The sequence below is a fragment of the Lucilia sericata genome, unplaced genomic scaffold (assembly GCF_015586225.1).
Source record: "Lucilia sericata isolate MDLA Ls3-8-SP2 unplaced genomic scaffold, ASM1558622v1 Contig000758F_arrow, whole genome shotgun sequence".
NCBI lineage: Eukaryota > Metazoa > Arthropoda > Insecta > Diptera > Calliphoridae > Lucilia > Lucilia sericata.
In genome coordinates this window covers 121478-142985 of record NW_023994755.1, presented here as the reverse complement: position 1 = coordinate 142985, position 21508 = coordinate 121478, and the positions used below count along the sequence as shown (strand labels likewise).

At 30.0% G+C, this 21508-nt stretch overlaps 3 protein-coding genes across 3 annotated transcripts in view; 1 reads left to right on the top strand and 2 right to left on the bottom strand.

The window, feature by feature from the left end:
- LOC119607885 (ABC transporter G family member 23-like) overlaps window positions 1–9217 on the bottom strand; it is a gene marked incomplete at its 3' end in the record, with an annotated part of 92490 nt that extends 83273 nt beyond the window's left edge. The window contains exon 1 of the mRNA XM_037962010.1: window positions 9075–9217. Coding sequence (XP_037817938.1) covers window positions 9075–9202 — 128 coding nt within the window. The remainder of the gene's footprint in view (window positions 1–9074) is intronic.
- Window positions 9218–12846: 3629 nt separating this feature from the next.
- Window positions 12847–16230, top strand: LOC119607883 (cilia- and flagella-associated protein 58). Its single transcript, XM_037962007.1, has 10 exons — window positions 12847–12954; window positions 13016–13235; window positions 13404–13542; window positions 13605–13758; window positions 13885–14199; window positions 14260–14393; window positions 14457–14773; window positions 14828–15650; window positions 15715–15853; window positions 15916–16230. The coding sequence occupies exons 1-10, from the start codon at window positions 12847–12849 to the stop codon at window positions 16186–16188; spliced, it is 2622 nt and encodes an 873-aa protein (XP_037817935.1). The 3' UTR covers window positions 16189–16230.
- Window positions 16195–20622, bottom strand: LOC119607884 (cilia- and flagella-associated protein 58). The gene is made up of 11 exons (XM_037962009.1): window positions 20416–20622; window positions 20137–20356; window positions 19952–20078; window positions 19598–19892; window positions 18815–19143; window positions 18440–18756; window positions 18182–18360; window positions 17753–18113; window positions 17412–17694; window positions 16914–17052; window positions 16195–16563 (listed from the first exon to the last, which is right to left on the bottom strand). Exons 1-11 carry the CDS (start codon window positions 20590–20592, stop codon window positions 16252–16254), a joined length of 2739 nt encoding a protein of 912 aa, XP_037817937.1. The 5' UTR covers window positions 20593–20622; the 3' UTR covers window positions 16195–16251.
- Window positions 20623–21508: the final 886 nt, after the last annotated feature.

Sequence of the window (21508 nt, the reverse complement as noted above, 5' to 3'; positions counted from 1 at the left end):
GAGAGAAACGTCTTTTTTTAATCCCAATTATTAACACAAATTAGTAAATTATTAAAATCTAATAGGCGCACATCAAAACAATAGTTACAAATGGACAATAGATATCAAAAGAGTGTATGTATGTATATGTATGACATTTTACCGCCTAAAATTTTCAATGTCATTTAAGTTTCACATCATAACTCTTAAAAACATATTCACACCTTTGTTTAATCTTAAATAAAGAAAAAAACGCACACAAAAAATAAAACTTAAAAAAATGATTAATATGAAGTTTGTTCCACATTGCATACAAGTCGTACTTTTTAACCATAAATAAAAGAAAATTAAGTACCATCCAAAATATTAAACAATAAAAAAGGGCTCAAATGAAACGTACACTGTAAACATGACGACTTAGTACTTATATTTAACAAAAAAAATGTCAACAATTTAGTGACATAAATAAATATTAATAATGAAAACTATGGATTTGAATTCTCAGGCGGTTTATAGGTTTTGTTCGAAAGTTAAACAAACATGTTCGATATCTTTTACAAAACTGCACTGATTGAATTAATATTTAGGTTCATTTCATAGTTCTGTTTTGTTTGTATGAGTGTTTTTGTTTTACTCTGCTGCAGAATAAATTAATGTTAAATTTGTTTTTTTACTAAATTAGTGACTGAACTTGAAACTTTTTTTCAATGACTAAAGTCTGATGAAATCTTACACACCAAAACTCGCACACACACTTTTTTAAAGAAATACAGAAGACAAAAGAGCGTTTTTTATTATTATTTTTTGTTGTTATTATTAAATTAAAAATAAATATCACAGAAACAACTACAAACGAATATTTTGTTGGTCTGTAATGAACTGTGACTACTTCACCTCTTGGCAGTAGATTTTTAATTAAAAACGGAGTTACCAGATGGTAATATTAGTTTTGGAATTTTCGAAAATTGAGTGTAAGACTTTAAAACTTACTAACTAACTAACTAACTAACTAACTATAACTAACTATCTAACTATCTAACTAACTAACTAACTAACTAACTAACTAACTAACTAACTACTAACTAACTAACTAACTACTAACTAACTAACTAACTAACTAACTACTAACTAACTAACTAACTAACTAACTACTAACTAACTACTAACTAACTAACTAACTAACTAACTAACTAACTAACTACTAACTAACTAACTACTAACTAACTAACTAACTACTAACTAACTAACTAACTAACTAACTAACTAACTAACTACTACTAACTAACTACTAACTACTTAACTAACTAACTAACTAACTAACTAACTAACTAACTAACTAACTACTAACTAACTAACTAACTAACTAACTAACTAACTAACTAACTAACTAACTAACTAACTACTAACTACTAACTAACTAACTAACTAACTAACTACTACTAACTAACTAACTAACTAACTAACTAACTACTAACTAACTAACTAACTAACTACTACTAACTAACTAACTAACTACTAACTAACTACTAACTAACTAACTAACTAACTAACTAACTAACTAACTAACTACTACTAACTAACTAACTAACTAACTAACTACTACTAACTAACTAACTAACTAACTAACTACTAACTAACTAACTAACTAACTAACTAACTAACTAACTAACTAACTAACTAACTAACTAACTAACTAACTAACTACTAACTAACTAACTAACTACTAACTAACTAACTAACTAACTACTAACTAACTAACTAACTAACTAACTACTAACTAACTACTAACTAACTAACTAACTAACTAACTACTAACTACTAACTAACTAACTAACTAACTACTAACTAACTAACTAACTAACTAACTAACTAACTAACTAACTACTAACTAACTAACTAACTAACTACTAACTAACTAACTAACTAACTAACTAACTAACTAACTAACTCTACTAACTAACTAACTAACTACTAACTAAACTAACTAACTAACTAACTAACTAACTAACTAACTAACTAACTAACTAACTAACTAACTAACTAACTAACTAACTAACTAACTAACTAACTAACTAACTAACTAACTAACTACTACTAACTAACTAACTAACTAACTAACTATCTAACTAACTAACTAACTAACTAACTAACTAACTAACTAACTAACTAACTAACTAGCTAACTAACTAACTAACTAACTAACTAACTAAATAAATAAATAACTAGGCGGATTGAAACATTTTAAAATCCTAAACTTACATATTTCAGCAGAATATTATCATGATACTAGTGTTTATAGGTAAACTTTTGACTTATGAGTAATTTTCTGAAGGCTACTGTTGAAAAAGGCCCTCTCATTACGAAAATCGGCAGTAACATTCAGACTTACTTACACTAGAACATTTCACCCCTATTCGAGGGCTACGGTTATATGGGGGCTAGGGAAACAATAGACCGCTTTCAACCATTTCAATAGGCTTCGTCCTTGGGGCAAGAAAAAAAAGCATGTGTCAAATTTCTTCACATTATTTTAAAAATTGCAACCTGTAGCGTGCGCACAATATAGTGCTATAGGGTATAATTACGATAATCTCTTTTTATAGAGAAAACCTGTCCCTTTTCTTAAACATCTGGCAACACTCTTTACACGCTTACATTATTTACGTGTGCATAAAAATTTTTTTTGTACAATTTTATTTTTCTCCATTTTATACATATTTCTGCCAGAATTCCATTAAAGAAGTTATTTAATTTTTAAGTGGTCAATCAAATATCAGTTTCTGAATTGTTATTATTGTTGCTGTACTTTTGTTAATAATACTATTGAGTATAATGCTGTTGTAGTTGTTGTAATATTGATTTTCTTGTTGTTTATAATTTTCAAGCGAATTTTTGTGCAATCATTGTAATTATTGACTCTCGAGGTTAAGACGACGACGACAACGACATGTCGTTGTTTTGATGTCATTAACAGGTGCTGACCGAGCAGCAGTGCGTTTTTAATTGTTCATTATTGGTCTAGTAAATTGTTGTTATTTTAGTTTTATTGGGGATTTTTGAAATTGCCATGAAATATGGATCGATATTTTTAAATGAAATTTATTAAAATTAAACTAATCAATTAAAGCATAAATTAAAATGGAATATTGACAGTTATTAAAGTAAATATTTATAAATTAATTGTTTTAAATAATTATAATAAATTTTAAATATATAAATAAAAAAATTTAATTATTTTAAGAGTAAAAATCATTATCGGTTATTTTGTTAAATTATTTATAGTTTCTGAGTTTCTTGATAAACTGTCAGACAGAAAACTTTTTATAACAGTACTAACTTCCTGTTGCCATAATCAGAGATTCATTAAGAAGTCAATACTATAGAAATGTTGCAATATGATAATATTGAAATCTCTCGATTTACTGTGTTTATATCCGGAATTATTGAATTAATCCAATATGTTTCTAAATTGATTAATTTCTTAAACAAAACTAAAACTCACCATATAGAAATCGTATCCATGTTATAAAGTTTGGTTTAAAACACTTTTATTATTTTTTAAAAAGTCTTAAATTACACTAAATGTTTTTGTAGGATTTAGTATTATTTTTAAATATTTATATTTAAAACTTCTCACAATTTCAAAACTGTATTTTTTAACACAAAAAATGTTTGTTACTAATAAACTTTTATTGTAATTATATTTAAAATTTTTTTTACGACTTAATTGTTACACGCATCATTTACAATTAATGACAATATTGTTTATTTATTATAAATAAATCTTTTATAAAATTTAAAAAATATTATTTAAAGTTTTCTTATCTATAAGGAAATCAATTAGTAATTAAATACTAAAGTGGCTATAATTAATAAATTTAATTGTTCAAATAGCCCTTGTTTTAGAATTTCAATACCAGGTTAGTCATTAGTTTATGAGAAAAAAAAACAGGACTTAGGCGAATAAGAAATATCATACAAAGGGATTTAAAAAAACGAACTTATGTTGTCAAAGTGAGGCCTCCGTTAGGTTACCGTGGGTTCGATTTCCACCTGAGACACTGGTAAAAGAGCGCATAACAGGCCTGATAGTGGCCTAAGTGCATTTCTTCGGATCTAACTATGTTTTGAACCATAGCTGTAAAATAATGATTAATAATCGTAATCATTATTAATTAGATTATTTTTTATTAAAAAAGTAAAATTAATGATTAATTAACGATTATTTTGAATTTTTTTAATTAATTATTGATTACGATTAAAAATAATCTAAAAATAATCAGAGATTAATTGAAATTAATGAAAATAATCAAAAATAATCAAAATTAATCAAAAAATTAGTTGATTATTTTCTAGGATTAATTTTGATTATTTTCCATATATATAGTATAATTTCCTCCAAAAAAACTCTAAGAAAAATGTAATTATTTTTTCCGTTTTCAATAGAAATAAACTTGATAAATTTATTGTTTTCAATAAAACATTCATATAATTGAATAGTGTCATAACTTGAAAAATTGTTTTCCATTACACTTAATGTAAAAAAGAAATTATACTAAATATATTGAAATTAATCAAAAATAATCAAAATTAATTCTTGAAAATAGTCAAATTAATTATTTGATTAATTTTGATTATTTTTGATTATTTTCATTAATTTTAATTAATCCTGATTATTTTTAGATTAATTTTAATCGTAATCAATTAATAATCATACATTTAATCATTACGATTATTTTTGAAAAATAATTTAATTGATTATTAATCGTAATCGAAATTTTACAGCTATGTTTTGAACATTATATTTTCTATTTAGACTTAAAAATTTTAGGTCGGACAACAGCAATATCTTTAGGGCTTGAGTCGATTATGAACCTATCTTCACATGTGCAGACTTATATAACGATGATCAGACTCAGACAAAAGATGTCCGAGTGGCCTGATAGTGGCCTAAGTGTATTTCTTCGGATCTAAATATGTTTTGAACATTATTCTTTCTACTTAGACTTAGAAATTTTAGATCGGACAACAGCAATATCTTTAGGGCTTGAGTCGATTATGAACCTATCTTCACATGTGCAGACTTATATTACGATGATCAGACTCAGACAAAAGATGTCCGAGTAAGGTCCATACCTTACCAAATTCTGTACTATTGTACTTTTATCGGTACTTTTTCACATCGAAAAATACCGCTGTACCCCCATGACTCTATAGACTTGTCCATAAACTAGTCAATAGACTAGCACGAGGTTTATATACAAGTCTTAAGATTAGACCATAGACTAGTCAATAGAATATTCAATTGACTAGTCCATAAACTATTCTCAATATTAATCTATACAGTAGTTAATAAACTTGTCAATAACCTTGTCCATAGAATAGTCAATAGTCTAGACCATATGCTAGTCAATCGATTAGTCCATAGGGTAATCAAGTGTCAATAGATTAGATCACAAAGTAAACAATAAACTTGTCTATAGAATAGTCAATCGATTAGTCCACAGTGAAATCAGTTTACCAGTCAAGAGATTACTCCATAAAGTAACCAATAGACTTGCCCATTGTCAATCAACTAGTCCATAGGGTTATCAATAGACCAGTCAATAGGTTAGTCCATAAATTAGCTAATAACTTGTAAATAGACTAATGCATAGAGTAGTCAATAACAATAATAATATCTAGTATATCATGGACCGATTTTCAATAGGACCATAAACGACAATGACTCTCCATCGACATCATTACAAAGACTTAAAAAGCATTTTATGTCGTCGTTTGGCTTGTAGGGTAAATTCATTTTCAAATGTTTGTGTGTTATTACCATTGACTAAGACCGCCCGACTTTGTTCTACTACTTAAACTTCGAGTGGAGTGAATAGATAAGATACACATATAGTTATAGTTACTTATTTTTAGTGGATGCTAAATATAAACAAATAAAAACACTCAATAATTAAACAAAAAATCATAAACAATAACAAATTCTGAGTCATTTAGATAAAAATGTGTCATTGAGTACAAATGTACTTAGAAGAAAATTCTTAAAATTTGAACTCATATTTAACGATCAGGGTTTTTTTTTGAGTTTTGTGCTAATTAACAAATAATATGAGTAATCGCCGTTTTGGTAATGTAGGCCAAATATTGAACCATTAGGGTGCATAAGAAACGAGAATCCTACTTCTAAAGCAGTTAATTTTTCTATGTATGATCTTACCTCACTCAGATCGTACTTCATTGATCATCAGTAATTATGGACCATTTTGTATTTAACAATTAAATTTAAAAAAGTAACCATCAAATCTAGTTTATTAAGGCGGAAATTAACATAATTATTTAAAGGTGTTTTCAGTGTTTTTACAAAAAAAATTCCATAATTAATTTCGGAATGTAAAGCTTTTTGTAAAATTACTTTTAATTGTCGAAAACAATAACAAGGAAGATGTGTAAGAAGTTAAACTTCTTAATAGCAATATAATTAAATTTTAGTTTATTATAATGTTTATTTTATTCTCATTCTCTAGTACATTAAACGTTTTAATGAGTTGAAATAAAGAAATCAAATGTTAATTAAAGTAATTATGTATAAAGATAGAGAAAAAGAATGTATCGGAGGTAAATTGAACTGTGAATTGTAGGACGGGTGTGGTAAAACTTCTCAACCAATAAATAAATTTTAACAGATTTTTCAAAGCGTTGTTAGAATAAAACAAGTAAGAAATTATAGTCGGGCGAGGCCGACCATATAATACCCTACACCTTTGACAAAAATATAATGTGATTTAGTTGCCATAATAAAGCATTTAAGTTGAATTGTACCTTGTCTTAGATATACATACTTAAGCCGTATATTGTTGAATAAAATTGTGGACATTTAAGTGAAATTTTGATGGGGGCTTTTCATAGGGGCTAGGGTCATATGAGAACCTATTATTATGGAATTCGTGGGGGTCATCAAGTCTTGTATACAACTTGGTTATTGCAGCTTTTTGTCGAGATATGAGTATATTAAACATAATTATGAACTTAAAAGCCCTATTCGGCGGGTTCAGTTATATGGGGGCTAGGTGAAATAATGGATCGATGGTAACCATTTTCAATAGGCTTCGTCTACGGTACCATAAAAGATCATGTGCCAAATTTCATTGAATTATCTCCAAAATTGCGACCTGTAGTTTGATTACAAATTTTAAAAGCCCTATTCGGTGGTTCAGTTGTATGGGGGCTAGGTGAAATAATGGACCGATGTTAACCATTTTCAGTATGCTTCGTCTACGATACCATTCAAGATCATGTGCCAAATTTCATTGAATTATCTCCAAAATTGCGACATGTAGTTTGATTACAAATTTTAAAAGCCCTATTCGAGGGGTTCAGTTGTATGGGGGCTAGGTGAAATAATGGACCGATGTAAACCATTTTAAACAGGCTTCGTCTACGGTACCATAAAAGATCATGTGCCAAATTTCATTGAATTATCTCCAAAATTGCGACCTGTAGTTCGATTACAAGGTTTACATGGACGGACGGACAGACGGACGGACATAGCTAAATCGACTCAGAAAATGATTCAGATTCAGATTGGTATACTTTAAGGTGGGTATAGGACCAATATTAGTGTGCGTTACAAACATCAGCACAAACTAAAGTGGTGTAGGGTATAAATATTTCTGTTTCGAATGGAATGAATTAATTGGGTTCGGTACAAGTTCTCTATACGTATCAGCTCATGATATATAGACTCTACTAATTCCACCAAATGCAGAGTGTTTATTTGGCTAGTTGGCCAGGATTCTTATGTGAGACTTGTTGTTGTAAAAGTTCGACTGTGGGGAAAAACTTCCGGTTGATACAGCTGTCGGTGGGTTGACAATCTTTGGTCGAGCATGACTCGGGTCGTTTCGAAGCGAAGATTCAATTGTCGTGGAAACGAATGTGACTTCTAGACTTTGGTGTATCATTAACAGCCAGTGAGAGACAAAGTTAAGAAGTGTTATTCGCAAACTTTTAGTCTCTACCACACCTTACCCCAGAACTCTTCTGAAATTGCAGATGCATCAATACTACAAAACTTGTTGTAAACAAGTGTCATACCCAACTTGAAGCTTCTACAAGTTGATATCATATCTCCTTCTAGTTATCGTGCATACTTTTGAGGCATTCCCCCTACAATCATGCCACCTAACAGCATCTAGCCGTTATGATGGAGGAGCAATAAACACAGAACATCCACAACATTTAGCGACTTCAGATCTCATAAGTTTAAAGCCCCATAGCACTTCTGTAGTAATTTTATCCATAATGTCCAACAATATAAAGAAATGGATCATGAATTATCTGAGCTGTCGAGTACCGTTCCTATATAGTTCAACAATGGCGGTCAATTTCAATTTCACGAATGTCCTGGTACAAATATAATTTCAACAAAGTGTCATCTAAGTTGGAACGGGGAGTGAATGCAAATGAGTAAATATTTATGATAGACTTCTCGATATTTACTTTTCGGATGCACAATCGTAAATGGAAACCCAGAGGACAAGCATGTCAGGAATAACGAAGAACTGCAACAACTGAGATTGGAAGAGAGCTACAGGCATAATTTATACTTGGTAGTATTTGAGAGCAAACGTACGATTGTCAATTTTATTATGAAGTTTGACAATCGTACGATTCAAGTCTGTATACAAGTCTATGTGTAAAAAACTGTAAACAATGATCAGCCGGGCTAATGTCACCTTGTGTTCAGTACACCCTGGGTTACTTACTCGATTTGTCAGCGATTTTTAGCTTTAAATAGTTGGCATCACTGAACAATGCTACTAGCTATAAAATGTAAACAAACTCCCTCCCACTTTGAGGTTAAAAAGTAGCTCTTCAAATAAAAATTTAAATGATGTTACAAATTCAATAACTAATTTATAATGCCCATGAATTCAATAAACATTAATTAAAACACAGAAACAAATTATTGAAACATAAAAAGCGTTAAATTTATATGTAAAAATTAAGTAAAAATTATAAAAAGAGTAAAAATAATAAATATTAAATAAAAAAATACATAATAACAAAAAGAAAGAGTTCAATAAACTTACATTGTCTCACAATCAGACCAACTAAAATGGCGTTTAATTTTCTCAATATCCAGTGTAGACGGTTGCTGCTGTTTGGACAAAGCCAACGATGAAGACGACAACGTTAAAGAAACTTTCCTACGGGCCATTATTATTATTCTGTTTTACTTTTGATTATTTCAATTTGTTTAATTAACAAATATTACAACAAACAACACTAACAACTTTATTTATTCTTTGCTTTTAAACTCTTTTTTATTTATTTATAAAAAGGCAATAGATATAAACACACACCAAAACACAAACACTGATTGAAGCTACTCTTTAACTAAGATTTTTTCCTTTCTTTTAGAAAATTTAACTTAAAAGAAATAAATCTTATTTATTTTTTGTTTATTTAATAAACAATTTATTTATAACAATGAATTTGTTAATAAATTTTATTTATTTTATTTTATTTCTACGATTTTTCTACGTATTAAACGAAATTTGACGACGCGAAATGTAACAAATGGAAAATGAAACTGAAAGTGATGATGATCAAAAGCCAGAGACAGAGCCAAAGCTAAAGAAAAAGCGAAAACGAAAACTAAAGCCAAGGCAAGTGAAGTGAAGTTACAAGTCAATGCAATACTAACAACACCAACAACATTAAACGAAAACGAAAGAAAGAAAGAAGAAAGATACCAAAGTGAAATGTATCTACTACATGCAACAACTATAACAACAATAACAATGTAAGAAACAGTCTTCATGTTGTTGCTCATGCATAGCCAACATAACTTTGTATGTTTGTGTGTTTGCTGGATGTGAGTGGGGTAAATGCAAAATGATTGAAAGATGAAGAAGAAGAAACGAAAACCGGTGCAAAAATACTATAAAATGAAAAACATAAAAATATTAATAACAATATTGGGGAAATGCAAAAACAAATTATAAATAGCAAAAAAAAACATTAGACAACACAAATTAGCAGAATTTTAAAAGAAGCAAAACTTGAAAATTAATAAGAATTATTATGGAAAAATTAAAAAAATTACCTATTTTAAAATTTATCATTAGAATTGATTTGCAATAGAATTTAATATTTATCTCGATTGAAATCACAATTGAAATCAACACTATTTTGTAATGGGACATAAATTTACCAATAAAATCAGGATTATGTATAGAAGTTAGAAGCAGTGGGTAAAGAATACTAACTTATAAAATGCAAAAACTAATGATCAAAAACGGATCGTTTCTTACTATTGATTACAGAAAACTTCCACCAAGGCTTCAAAAACGCAGAGATATCATAAAGGAAGATAAATAAATTGATATCCGATGAATTGAAATACACCGAACAGATTTCTCTCTGGAAGCAGCAATCTAAAAATTTTATAATGAAACCAAAAATAAAAAGTTTAAATTCCTTCAAATATCTAACAATTCCATATTAACAACTCGCAACTATCAGTGAGTGCAGCGTTGCCAATTTAGCGCTTTTGGCGCTAGATTTAGCGCCTTTTAACAACACAAAATTCGCATTTTTTACTCTTAGCGCTTTTTTGGAAAAAGGCGCTGAATCAGCGCGTTTTACCTATTTTGTTTTTGAAGATATGAAAAATCTTTTTAATAACTTAAAATTACTCTAGTGGAGCAATATAGATAAACAGAATAATTTTGGACAGTAGTTACATAAATAATTAAAAAACTAAAATAAGAAATATTCACCAATAGAAGATAAATTTGTGTTCTCTTTAAATTTTCATTCTCTTCGAAGGGAAAATTAATTTCGTGAATTGATTATAAAATTATATACAAAATTCAAAATGTTGTTTTTTTTTTTTGATAATTTCGCTGCGAAGGAAACAATTCCTTGACGACTTATTTTTTCACAAAGTTTTGCCTCTTGGTATTTTTGGACATGAAGGTTTTAAATGCAAATTTATTATGGGAAATTTTGCAAAAATCGCTTTGACTAGTTATTGAGATCTTGAGATGGTAGGAAGAGTTATTGAATAAGAAAATCGAACATACATATTTGTATTAACCTTAATTAATGGCATGCTTTGGATTTTTTTAAAATTTCGTTCCTGAATCTAACTTTCAAATATCGAGCAATTTTTAATAAAAAATTTTAGGTAAATCTATATATATATATATATATAAAAGAGTCGCGTTACTGACTGACTGATTCATCATCGCACAGACCAAACGGCTGAACATAGAGTCATGAAATTTTAACAGTGGATGTGTGTGTGGTTATGTAGATCCACTAAGGAGGGATTTTTGGAAATGGTTTTCTTACTTATCTTACATAATATTAGTGATACAAAAAATGCACCTATATCTACTCTTAAAATGAGTAGATGGGTGTCTGGTAATTTTTTGAAATTCGTACTCTTAAGTGGTAAAAATGAGTAACAAAGGTGATTTTGGTACCTTTTCTGGTACTTTATAACTTTTTAACTAATAAACATAATCAAAATTTTTTAAATGTTTTGGACATATCTTCCAAAATTATGAGACAGCTATTTCGTACTTTTTTTAAAATGCAGTCCTTTTTGGGTGTAAAATAGAGAAAACTGTATTTTTTGTACTTTTTTAGCACATTAAAAAAACTTTTTCGATTTATTGACGTATACCTATTAAATTACGGACTAACTCTGTAATATTTATGAAAACAAAATAGTTTCTATTTCATTGGGAAGAAAAAAGTACCAAAAAGGGGAATACGGGAAATATAATTTTATTCAAACTCATTGAGCCAATTTTTATAAAATTTGAAAAAATATTTAATTTACTCACACAAAATAAACTATTGGAACTAGGACCTATATAGGACCAAATTTTTCTGGAACAAATGAATGCAGGTTTGAGTCGTTTGAGTTTTATATGTGATATACATACACAGGAGCGGATCCACGGGGGAAAAGGGTAAATTTAAACTTTATTGTGCTTCAAATATTGAACATGCAGAATTCTGACTGAATAAGAATCCGCACAAGAATCAAACGTTTTAAAGTTTCTACAGTGGGTATCTGAAACAAATGACACACGGTTCTTATAAAATGAGAATTTATAAAAGGGAGATTTTTGGTACTTAGTACTTAACTATAAAAGTAATAAAAATTTTATACTTAATTTTCATTGGGTAGCGAGACACCCAGGTTACACTAGTACTATATATTTAGTGGCCTTATATTTACATTTAATTTTAGTGCTTTTTAGCGCGTTTTGAGTAAATGGACAGCGCGTTTTGGTATAAAATAGTTGACAACGCTGAGTGAGAGTATTTAAGTTATTAAACAACAAATCACCCAAGCATGCACCTTACAACCATGGTAACAATGTTGTAAAATCAACAACGACTTTAATGTAACGCTATTCACGCACTAGTTGCTACTACTAAAGAAATTTCCCGTACTTACAAGATATTTCGACCTATACCTGGTCTACACTATGGAGCTAAGTTATGTTACCAAATAGTAACACACAAAAGACACAACACATTTTTTTAATGCATAATAACTTACACAGTTTTATTATAAACTTGCAACAAACTTGCTTCTCTTTTTATGCCACAACACTCATTGTTTATAAAAACATGAACTAACTCTCTTTGTTCAACATTGCAACGCGTTGCTTAGATAATTTGTGGCATAAATATTAAGTCAATATTTTGTAGCAAAACCATAAAACACATAATTTTTTTTATTAAATCAGGAAATACACAAACAATTAACGCCATAATTGTTAAATAATAAAAACTTAATTAACAATTTAAGATTAAAGTAAAAAAAAAAACATGGATGAAAGTGTTCATTCTAAGGGTTCTGCTTCTGAAGATGAACCTTTAGTACCCGATGATTTTGATGAACAATTTTATAAGGATTTATTAAATAAAATACCAGAGGTAGGATTTAAACAATACAATATTCGATATTTTTGCGATTCTAAAAAATTTTTTTTTCCAGATCACCAAAGTTCTGCGTCAAAAAGATTCTCAACAAAATGCCGATAACGTGCAACGTTTAATGATTTGCAGTAATCGTTTTAAATGTAATTTAAAATTGGAGAAATCAAAATGTGAAGATTTAGACCAGGAGTTGAGTAAATTAAGGAGTCAATTGTCTGATGCTCACAAAATGACTCAATTGGATCAGGATACAATTGCTCAATTGAGAGAAGTTATAGGTGGGTTTTACAACTATATTCCAAAATTTTTGAAATTGAATTAGGAACATTTTAATTTTGATCCCTTATTAATCCTTTAATTGTCCTCAATTGTTATATAAATGATCTACAAAGTATATATCTTAAACAAAATTTGTTATTAACATAAACATATTTACTAATTTCTAGAGAGTGCCTGGCGTCAAAAAGATGCTGCTCACATACGCGAACAAACAGCCCAAGACGAATTGGTCAAACTTAAGGAAACGGTAGAAGAGCAGTTGCATACGATTAAGTCTTTAAGTGATACTCGAGCCAGTTTAAAACAGTGAGTAAATAATGTTAAATTAACAATTAGCCAAATAATAACGATCAATGATCATTTTACAGCCGGCGAGATGAAAATAAAGAGAAAGAGAATCTTAAAGCTGAAATACGAGATCTTAATAAACGTCTGCAAATGCAACGTAATTATACCACCGAATTAGAGACCATGAATCAAACTCTAGAGGAGAAAAATAAAAACTTAATTAAAGTTTTAGATGTAAGTGAAAAGAATTAGATTAAAAGTGATAAGGGCAAAGAGCGCCATATGCCTCTTTACCTCTCTTGATTCCTAAACAAAATGAAATCGATACAAAATGATTAAATTCTATTCTCTTGATTACAGGAAACTTCTACCGAGGCTTTCAATAGTAAAAAACGCATAGATACCCTAACAAAAGACTTAAATCAATTGAAATCCGATGAATTGAAATATACCGAACAGATTTCTCTCTTGAAGCAGCAATACGAAAAATTAACCAAAATGAAAGTAAGACAAAATCTACAGATATTATCTTTGAAAACCAATATGGAACATTTGAATACCCAACACAATGCCACCTGCAATAAATTAGCCAAAATAACAGTGGACCTGGAATATGCTGCACAAGAGAGAGATAAAAATAAAAGAGATTTAACGCAAAAATTAAATATATTAAAGGTAAAATGAGTAAGAAATATAAAATGTGAAAAATACTTTGATAAAACTCTCATTAAACAGATAAGAGAAGATGAAATTATAAAATGGAAACAGGAGAATGCCAAATTGGCCAAACTACAGGATAGTGCCTCCAGGAAATACTGTACTTTGGAAGAAACTCGCAAAGAGTTTGAACAAGAGAATTTAAGACTAAAGTGAGTTAAATTAAAAATGTGTTTGTCTTATAATAGAAGTTATTAACTCTTGTATTCCTAAAGGACCCAGCTAAATACCCAGGATAAAGAATTTGAAGCCATGCGCCGTGTGGTGCAACAATATGAGAGGAACAATAATAATCTTATTAAGGAAAGAGATGCCTTAAAAAGTGACTTTCTGCTAGAGCAAAAACAAACTGAAGAGCTAAGACAAGTGATACAGGAGACACAACATGAAATACGTTCCCTTAAAGACTCACTACTCTTAGAAGAGAGAAAATATAAAAAACTAAAAGAGGAGATAACGCAAATTAATATGGAGAAAAACAAAAAACTAGATGATATACAAAATTTACTAGACAAAATGGACGCATTGCAAAGTAAGCTGGAACTAATTTTATTTTTACTCCAATTAAATTAAATTTCATTCACAGACAAAATCCATTTAAAGGAATCTTATGAATTGGAACTAAAACGCACTATTAGTGATCTGGAATCCCAATATGCCAAATTGAAGACACAACACGATGTCATCATTAATGAAAGCAATGCACATCTGCGCACTATACAAACTTTAAATGAAGACAAAATCAAATTGAAATTTTCCATTGAGAATCTACAAACCAGCATTGAAACTCTCAAAGGCAAAGTTAGCTATAGAGATGGTGAAATTGGCAAATTACAACTACAAATCGATAAAATGGAAAAAGAACGTAGATTGCTCAAAAATGATCTACGCAATGCCCAACTTAGCCAACAGCAAACAAAAGCTGAACTGTATGAGAAACGTAAAGAGAATGACACCTTTTGCAAGGCTCAGCAGGATGAAGAGAAAAAAATGCAAAGCCTCAAGAGAGATCTAGACAACATGATCAATGAGAAAAACTCCGTGTGTTCTGCACTCACCAAAAAGGAAGAACAATATAATCAACTCAAGGTGGAATTGGAAAATTTACAAAGATCCCATGATCAGCTGCAAGCTGAATTCTCTCAAAATCGGGATGATATGAAACTAATGAGAACTGAAATAAAAAATCTAGTAACCGAGAGAAATGTATTGCGTAAGGATCGTGAAAATGCAGCCGATTTAAGACATGAAATGCTACAAATGCATAGAATGTTAAATCAGGAAAGAATTAAGGCACGGGCTTTGCAGGAGGAAATGATGACGCCCATGAATATACACCGTTGGCGTAATTTAAGGGGAAAGGATCCAGAGAAAAGTGATCTTATAAATAGAATACAAATGTTAAGAAAGTGAGTATAAAGAAAAATATTAATTTTAAAGTAGAGTTAATGGAAAAATTTTAAACTTTTGCAGACAACTGTTAAATTACAATGTTGCCAGTTTGGAGCAGGAAAGAGCTTTAAAAGAATCGCAAAGGCTATATAATACCTTAAAGGAGTTTATTGTTAAGTTACCCAGTATTAAAATCAAGGCTGAATTAAATGAAGTTAAGGTATGTAATAGCAAATTTTACCAAATATTTCTATAATATAACATTTCTCTTGCCTTTCCTAGGCCACCCTTACACGCAAAAATCGCAAACTTAAAGCTCTCAAAGCCGAAATTGTCACCAAATCTATTGAGGAGAAATCGAATGCTATTGAAGTTCAAGATTTGAAAACAAATCTTTGCAAAGTCAAGAATCAATTGCTGCAAGAGCGTAAAACAAAACAAAGACTTTTAGAGGAGAGACAAGCCATTATGCAAATGCAGGTTCAATGTCTGTCAGCACCACCTCAGCTACAGGTCACTTTTAATAATACCATAAAAACCTCAAATGGAATTTAATTTTAATGAAAAATAAAACATATTTTTATTAAAAAAACCTTGAAAAATATCCAAATTTTCTATTTATTTATCGATGGGCTTTTCATCTATTTCTTTATCTTTTAAATCCCCTAGATTGGCTTCACTTTTTTGCGAATTCCCTGAAGCGCTAAATACACAATCCATATAATTTTCTTGACTTGTATAATCGTTAATTTCCGGTCTGCTGGTATTAACTGTGCTCACATCACCAGCACCACACAATTGTTGTTTGGTTAATTTCAGTGTAGCCTTAAATTCTTCTATTATACATTCACGGGCCTTGAGCTCAATTTCATCTATGGCCAATTCAGCATTGAGAGCTTTAAGTTTTTTGAGTTGTCGTTTATTGATGCGCTGCGAGGAGGAGAAATGAGATAGAAAAAGTAATTCAAACTATTGTGCCGTTTTTAGGATTGAATGAGAAAAAGATAAAGGAGCTGCATATATTTTACATATCGGTGATAGTTACTATCCCACATCGGTTAGAAAGTTTCGTATTAATATCTACCAGCAAATCTCGGATCGCCAGTTTCTATCCAATTTTGTCTGTTAGCTAATATCTCCTAATGTCTTTTAATTACAATTGGACTAAACGTCTAGATATTTGTTCCCTTTATTTTCGACAATCCGACATTTTACTAATTTCGTACGTCAGTGGGATACCTTTTTTTCCGGATTTGTAATTTTATTCAAAATACACTTACTTGCGTTTCCACCAATTTCTGTTTAACTTTTGTAGTTGGCATATTTTCGACGATTCTCTTTAAAGTTTCCGAAACTTTGTGCGACTCCTCCAATTGACGTTGCAGATTGGTTTTTTCAATTTCTTGTTTTAAAGTGCGTCTAAAAAATGGGGAAAAAAAGCATTAAAGATTATAATTTTATTAATTTTAAGAATAAATAGTAGGGTTGGCAATTATTCGTGTTTAAAATTATTCGAATAACAATTTTTGAAACAAATATGCAGAGTAATAAGGTCGTGAGCAAGTTATTCAAATATAGACACTAAAGCAACCATAATTTGAAACAAATATGCAAAGTAATAAGGTCGTGAGCAAGTTATTCAAATATAGACACTAAAGCAGCCATAACATAAGATTAGACTGGAGAAGTTTCAAAACCTTGATAATAGATATGATAAATTTCTTTTCAAGATTATGAAATATCTATAATTTATAATTCTATTTTAACAACTCTCTCACCTTTGCAACATTTGTACTTTAGCCAACAATTCAAATTTATTAGGATCTTGACCCTTCAAAATACGCCAGCGATGAACACCCGTAGGAGTTTTAGCATCTTCCGTTAGGGAACGCACTCTAACACGTTCTTGATTTAGAGATCTTTGCAAACGTATGATTTCCTCTCGCATATTAGCCGTACTTTTCAAAGCACGTGACAAACATTCACGTTCAGTTTGTAAATTGGTAATTTCCAGTTTAAGAAGACGTATATCTTCAATTCTTTGGTTATATTGAGTTTGTCCTGAAAAGCAGAAAAATTCTATAGCAGTAGTCTTTTTAGTTTCAATATATTTTCCCACCTTGATCTAAAGCCGTTTGTGTTATACATAGTTTCTCTTTGAGCAGAACAATCTCATCATTTCTCCGCACCATTTGTAGTCCAATTAAATTCTTTTCCTTTCTAGTTTCATCTAAATCTTGTGATATTTTCATAAATTTCAATTCATCATCCGATATGGTTTTTAGAAGATTTTCATTTTTCAATTTCATTTCTTTCAAATCCTTGCGCACACTCGCCAAAACATTTTCGGTATTTTTCAATTCGGATTGCAGTTCTTTTTTATCATTATTCAAGCGTTCAATGCGCAAATTTAAAGAATTGATTTTATTTTGATTGGCGGAAATTTCATTTGTTAACTGGGTGATTTGATGGGTGGTTTTCTGGACGGGGAGGAAAGCAATTTTTTAACAAAAATATTTAAATTTACAATTTTATAAGTCTTTCTTACAGTTTGAAGTAAACGGAAATTATCTCTTTCTTGCGTACAGGTTTCTAAAGATCTTTGTAAGATCATTTTTTCCGAATGTACCGTCTCCAGTTGTTTTTTCATGTTTATTAATTGAAATTGCTTTTGTTGCAGTTTTTCGCTTAAATCAGTGACTTGATCGGTTTTTAGTTGAATTTGATCTGTAAAAAATGGAGGCAGTTTTAAATTAATGATAGAAAAAACTAATTTGATCTGATGCCAAATGATTTTTTAACTTACCCTGATAGTATTCAATCTTTTCATGCAAAGTCTCTACTTCCTGAGCCATTTCATCTCTTTCCTTTTCTGCTTTGGCTATATTTATTTTAGCCTCATCCAATTTAACATTTAATTTATTAATATCCAAATGTAAACTATCAATAGTATTGCTCTGCATCATAATAGTATGACGCAGATCGGCAATTTGATTATTCAATTTAACAATATCACTGCGCAAGTTATCACGCTCTCTTTGTATATTATCCTTTAAACGACGAAGATCATCAAACTTTTGAGCTGAATTTAAAAGATCCTTTTCCAAAGAATTAGTTTGATTTCTAAAACAGAGTTATAATTTAATATTTTGTAATTAGTTTTATATTATTTCAAACCCACTTAAGTCTTACGATATCCTCATTTAAACCATTATTTATACGATTAATTTTGTAGAGTTTCGAGGAAACTGCACTATGATCTTGTACCGACTTTTTGTATTTATTATTTAGCTGAGTGATTGTGTTACATTTGACTTTATCCTCTAAACGCAAACTTCTAATTAGTTCCTCGCTTTCTTTTTGTTCTTTGTGTAAAACTTCTATATCATCTTCGTATTTTGCCAGCTGTTTGAGATGTAGTGAATTGTCGTTTTTTAACTTTTCGGCTACTAATTTTAAACGATCATACTCCGCGGTTTTCTTGGCTAATTTGGAGTGGGTATCATTTAGCTAAAAAGAGAAAGAATGGCAAAATATAATTGATAAAATGTTCTCAAAGTTGTGATCTAACCACGATCCTCACAAGATTGATTTTTTTAGAACTTTATATTTAAATAGGAATATTGATCATACGCCTAGTGATCTCTTTTACTTTAGTTAGTTGGTTAAAAATAAAAATGGTTATTTAGTGTAAAATCGAATTCTTATTATAAGTGAATAATCGTTTTTTTGTACAGAATCGGGTTTTAGTTATGTAACGAATATCCAAATAAAGAGTCGAATCTTTATAGAACATTACTACATATCGGTATTAAACAACTACATTACAATATTAATCACACGTTTGGTGATCTCTCATAACTTTAGAAGATCACTAAGCGAGGAACAAAACAGGCGATCTTCAATCTAAAGCAAAACAACTTTCTCATATAGAAATCCCTCTATTCAAATCAGTCACACTTACCTCTCTTAAAGTCGATTCCAATTTAATTAAAGTCTTATTATTCATATCCTTTTGATCTTCCAAATTATTAATCAATGTTCGAACTTTTGTATCCAAATTTTGTTTTTCAGCATCTATGACTCTAACACGAGTGCCCATTTTATTAATACTATCCTCATGATTATGTATAATATATTCTAAACTCTCGGAATAATAACGTTGCAATTGTAAACGCTTCTCCAAATCGATGACCTCGCCATTAATGCGATCACGTTCGCGTAATATAATATTTTTATATTTCGATAAATGGCCAAATCTTAAAATAGGAATATGGATAATAAGTTACAAATAAATTTAAATATAAAGCACAATTACTCGGCATTTTCATCTTGTTTAGTTTCTTTATTTTCAAAATTTTCACATTTCATCAGAACTTCCTGGAATTTTTCTTGTATTTCCTGTTCGCGTGTTAAAGCAGCATCGGATTCATGCCAGGCATCACCTAAATTTTCAAAATTTATACCAAATGTATGTTTTATAAAATTTATTTATTGTATTACTTAAAGCCTTTTTTAAATGCTGCATGGCCTCTTCCGAATTGGCGGTCAATTCCAAGGCTATTCTTAATTTTGTATCCGCTTTTGCCACTTGCGGCTTAAGCTCTTCATTTTCCTTAACTTCCTCCACATACTTGCGATGTAATTTGAATATTATATCGGTATATTGTTTAATTTTGGAAGCCTCAAAAGTGCGTCCTCTTTCCATTAACATTTGTATGATCTGTATATTATTTGATATAATCAAGTGGGGCTTACAATAGGGTTTCATTATTATATTACCTTATTACCTCTGGCGAAAAATTCCTCATTTAGATCTTTTATTAAATCTAAATCTTTTTCAACCACCGACATTAAAGAATCTTGTATTGGTGGCTCGGGCTCGGTTTCTGCTTCCTTCTTCTTTTTATCTTTTTTACCCTTTTTTCCATTTTCAGCAGCAGATTTTTTCGGTGGCATTTCGTAGGTTTTATTTTATTAATCGTTTTATAAAATATATTTGATATTTTATTTTGTTAAATTCCTTTTTGTCAACAGATCTCCAAAAAATAGAGTTCCTCAAATATATGTACAGTACATAAGAACATATTTCTTTCAGTATGTCATTAACATCAGTAACATCCAAAAGTAAGCTTTCTATGCTATCATAAGTAATAATATGGAGTAGATCAGCAATTTCATTGTTACGATCTTGTGTAAGTTATCATGCTCATGTAAGCTCCTTAAACTATAGCTCTAATTCCAACGCCTAAGATCATACAACTTTGGGCCGAATTTAATGAATCTCATTCTTTAAAATTACCTTTAACCACAAGTTCAGTTCTAGTTCAGTTCTAGTTCAGTTCTAGTTCAGTTCTAGTTCAGTTCTAGTTCAGTTCTAGTTCAGTTCTAGTTCAGTTCTAGTTCAGTTCTAGTTCAGTTCTAGTTCAGTTCTAGTTCAGTTCTAGTTCAGTTCTAGTTCAGTTCTAGTTCAGTTCTAGTTCAGTTCTAGTTCAGTTCTAGTTCAGTTCTAGTTCAGTTCTAGTTCAGTTCTAGTTCAGTTCTAGTTCAGTTCTAGTTCAGTTCTAGTTCAGTTCTAGTTCAGTTCTAGTTCAGTTCTAGTTCAGTTCTAGTTCAGTTCTAGTTCAGTTCTAGTTCAGTTCTAGTTCAGTTCTAGTTCAGTTCTAGTTCAGTTCTAGTTCAGTTCTAGTTCAGTTCTAGTTCAGTTCTAGTTCAGTTCTAGTTCAGTTCTAGTTCAGTTCTAGTTCAGTTCTAGTTCAGTTCTAGTTCAGTTCTAGTTCAGTTCTAGTTCAGTTCTAGTTCAGTTCTAGTTCAGTTCTAGTTCAGTTCTAGTTCAGTTCTAGTTCAGTTCTAGTTCAGTTCTAGTTCATAGTTC

What these genes read in the sequence shown, in the direction of transcription:
- LOC119607883 (XM_037962007.1), top strand. Translation starts at nt 12,847, where the DNA reads ATGGATGAAAGTGTTCATTCTAAGGGTTCTGCTTCTGAAGATGAACCT. An exon ending in ACTTAATTAAAGTTTTAGAT is followed by an intron (nt 13,759 to 13,884) that starts GTAAGTGAAAAG and finishes TCTTGATTACAG; the next exon opens with GAAACTTCTACCGAGGCTTT. An exon ending in CTGAATTAAATGAAGTTAAG is followed by an intron (nt 15,854 to 15,915) that starts GTATGTAATAGC and finishes TGCCTTTCCTAG; the next exon opens with GCCACCCTTACACGCAAAAA.
- LOC119607884 (XM_037962009.1), bottom strand. Translation starts at nt 20,592, where the DNA reads ATGCCACCGAAAAAATCTGCTGCTGAAAATGGAAAAAAGGGTAAAAAA. An exon ending in TGGAATCGACTTTAAGAGAG is followed by an intron (nt 19,144 to 19,597) that starts GTAAGTGTGACT and finishes TTCTCTTTTTAG; the next exon opens with CTAAATGATACCCACTCCAA. An exon ending in AGAAATTGGTGGAAACGCAA is followed by an intron (nt 16,564 to 16,913) that starts GTAAGTGTATTT and finishes TCCTCCTCGCAG; the next exon opens with CGCATCAATAAACGACAACT.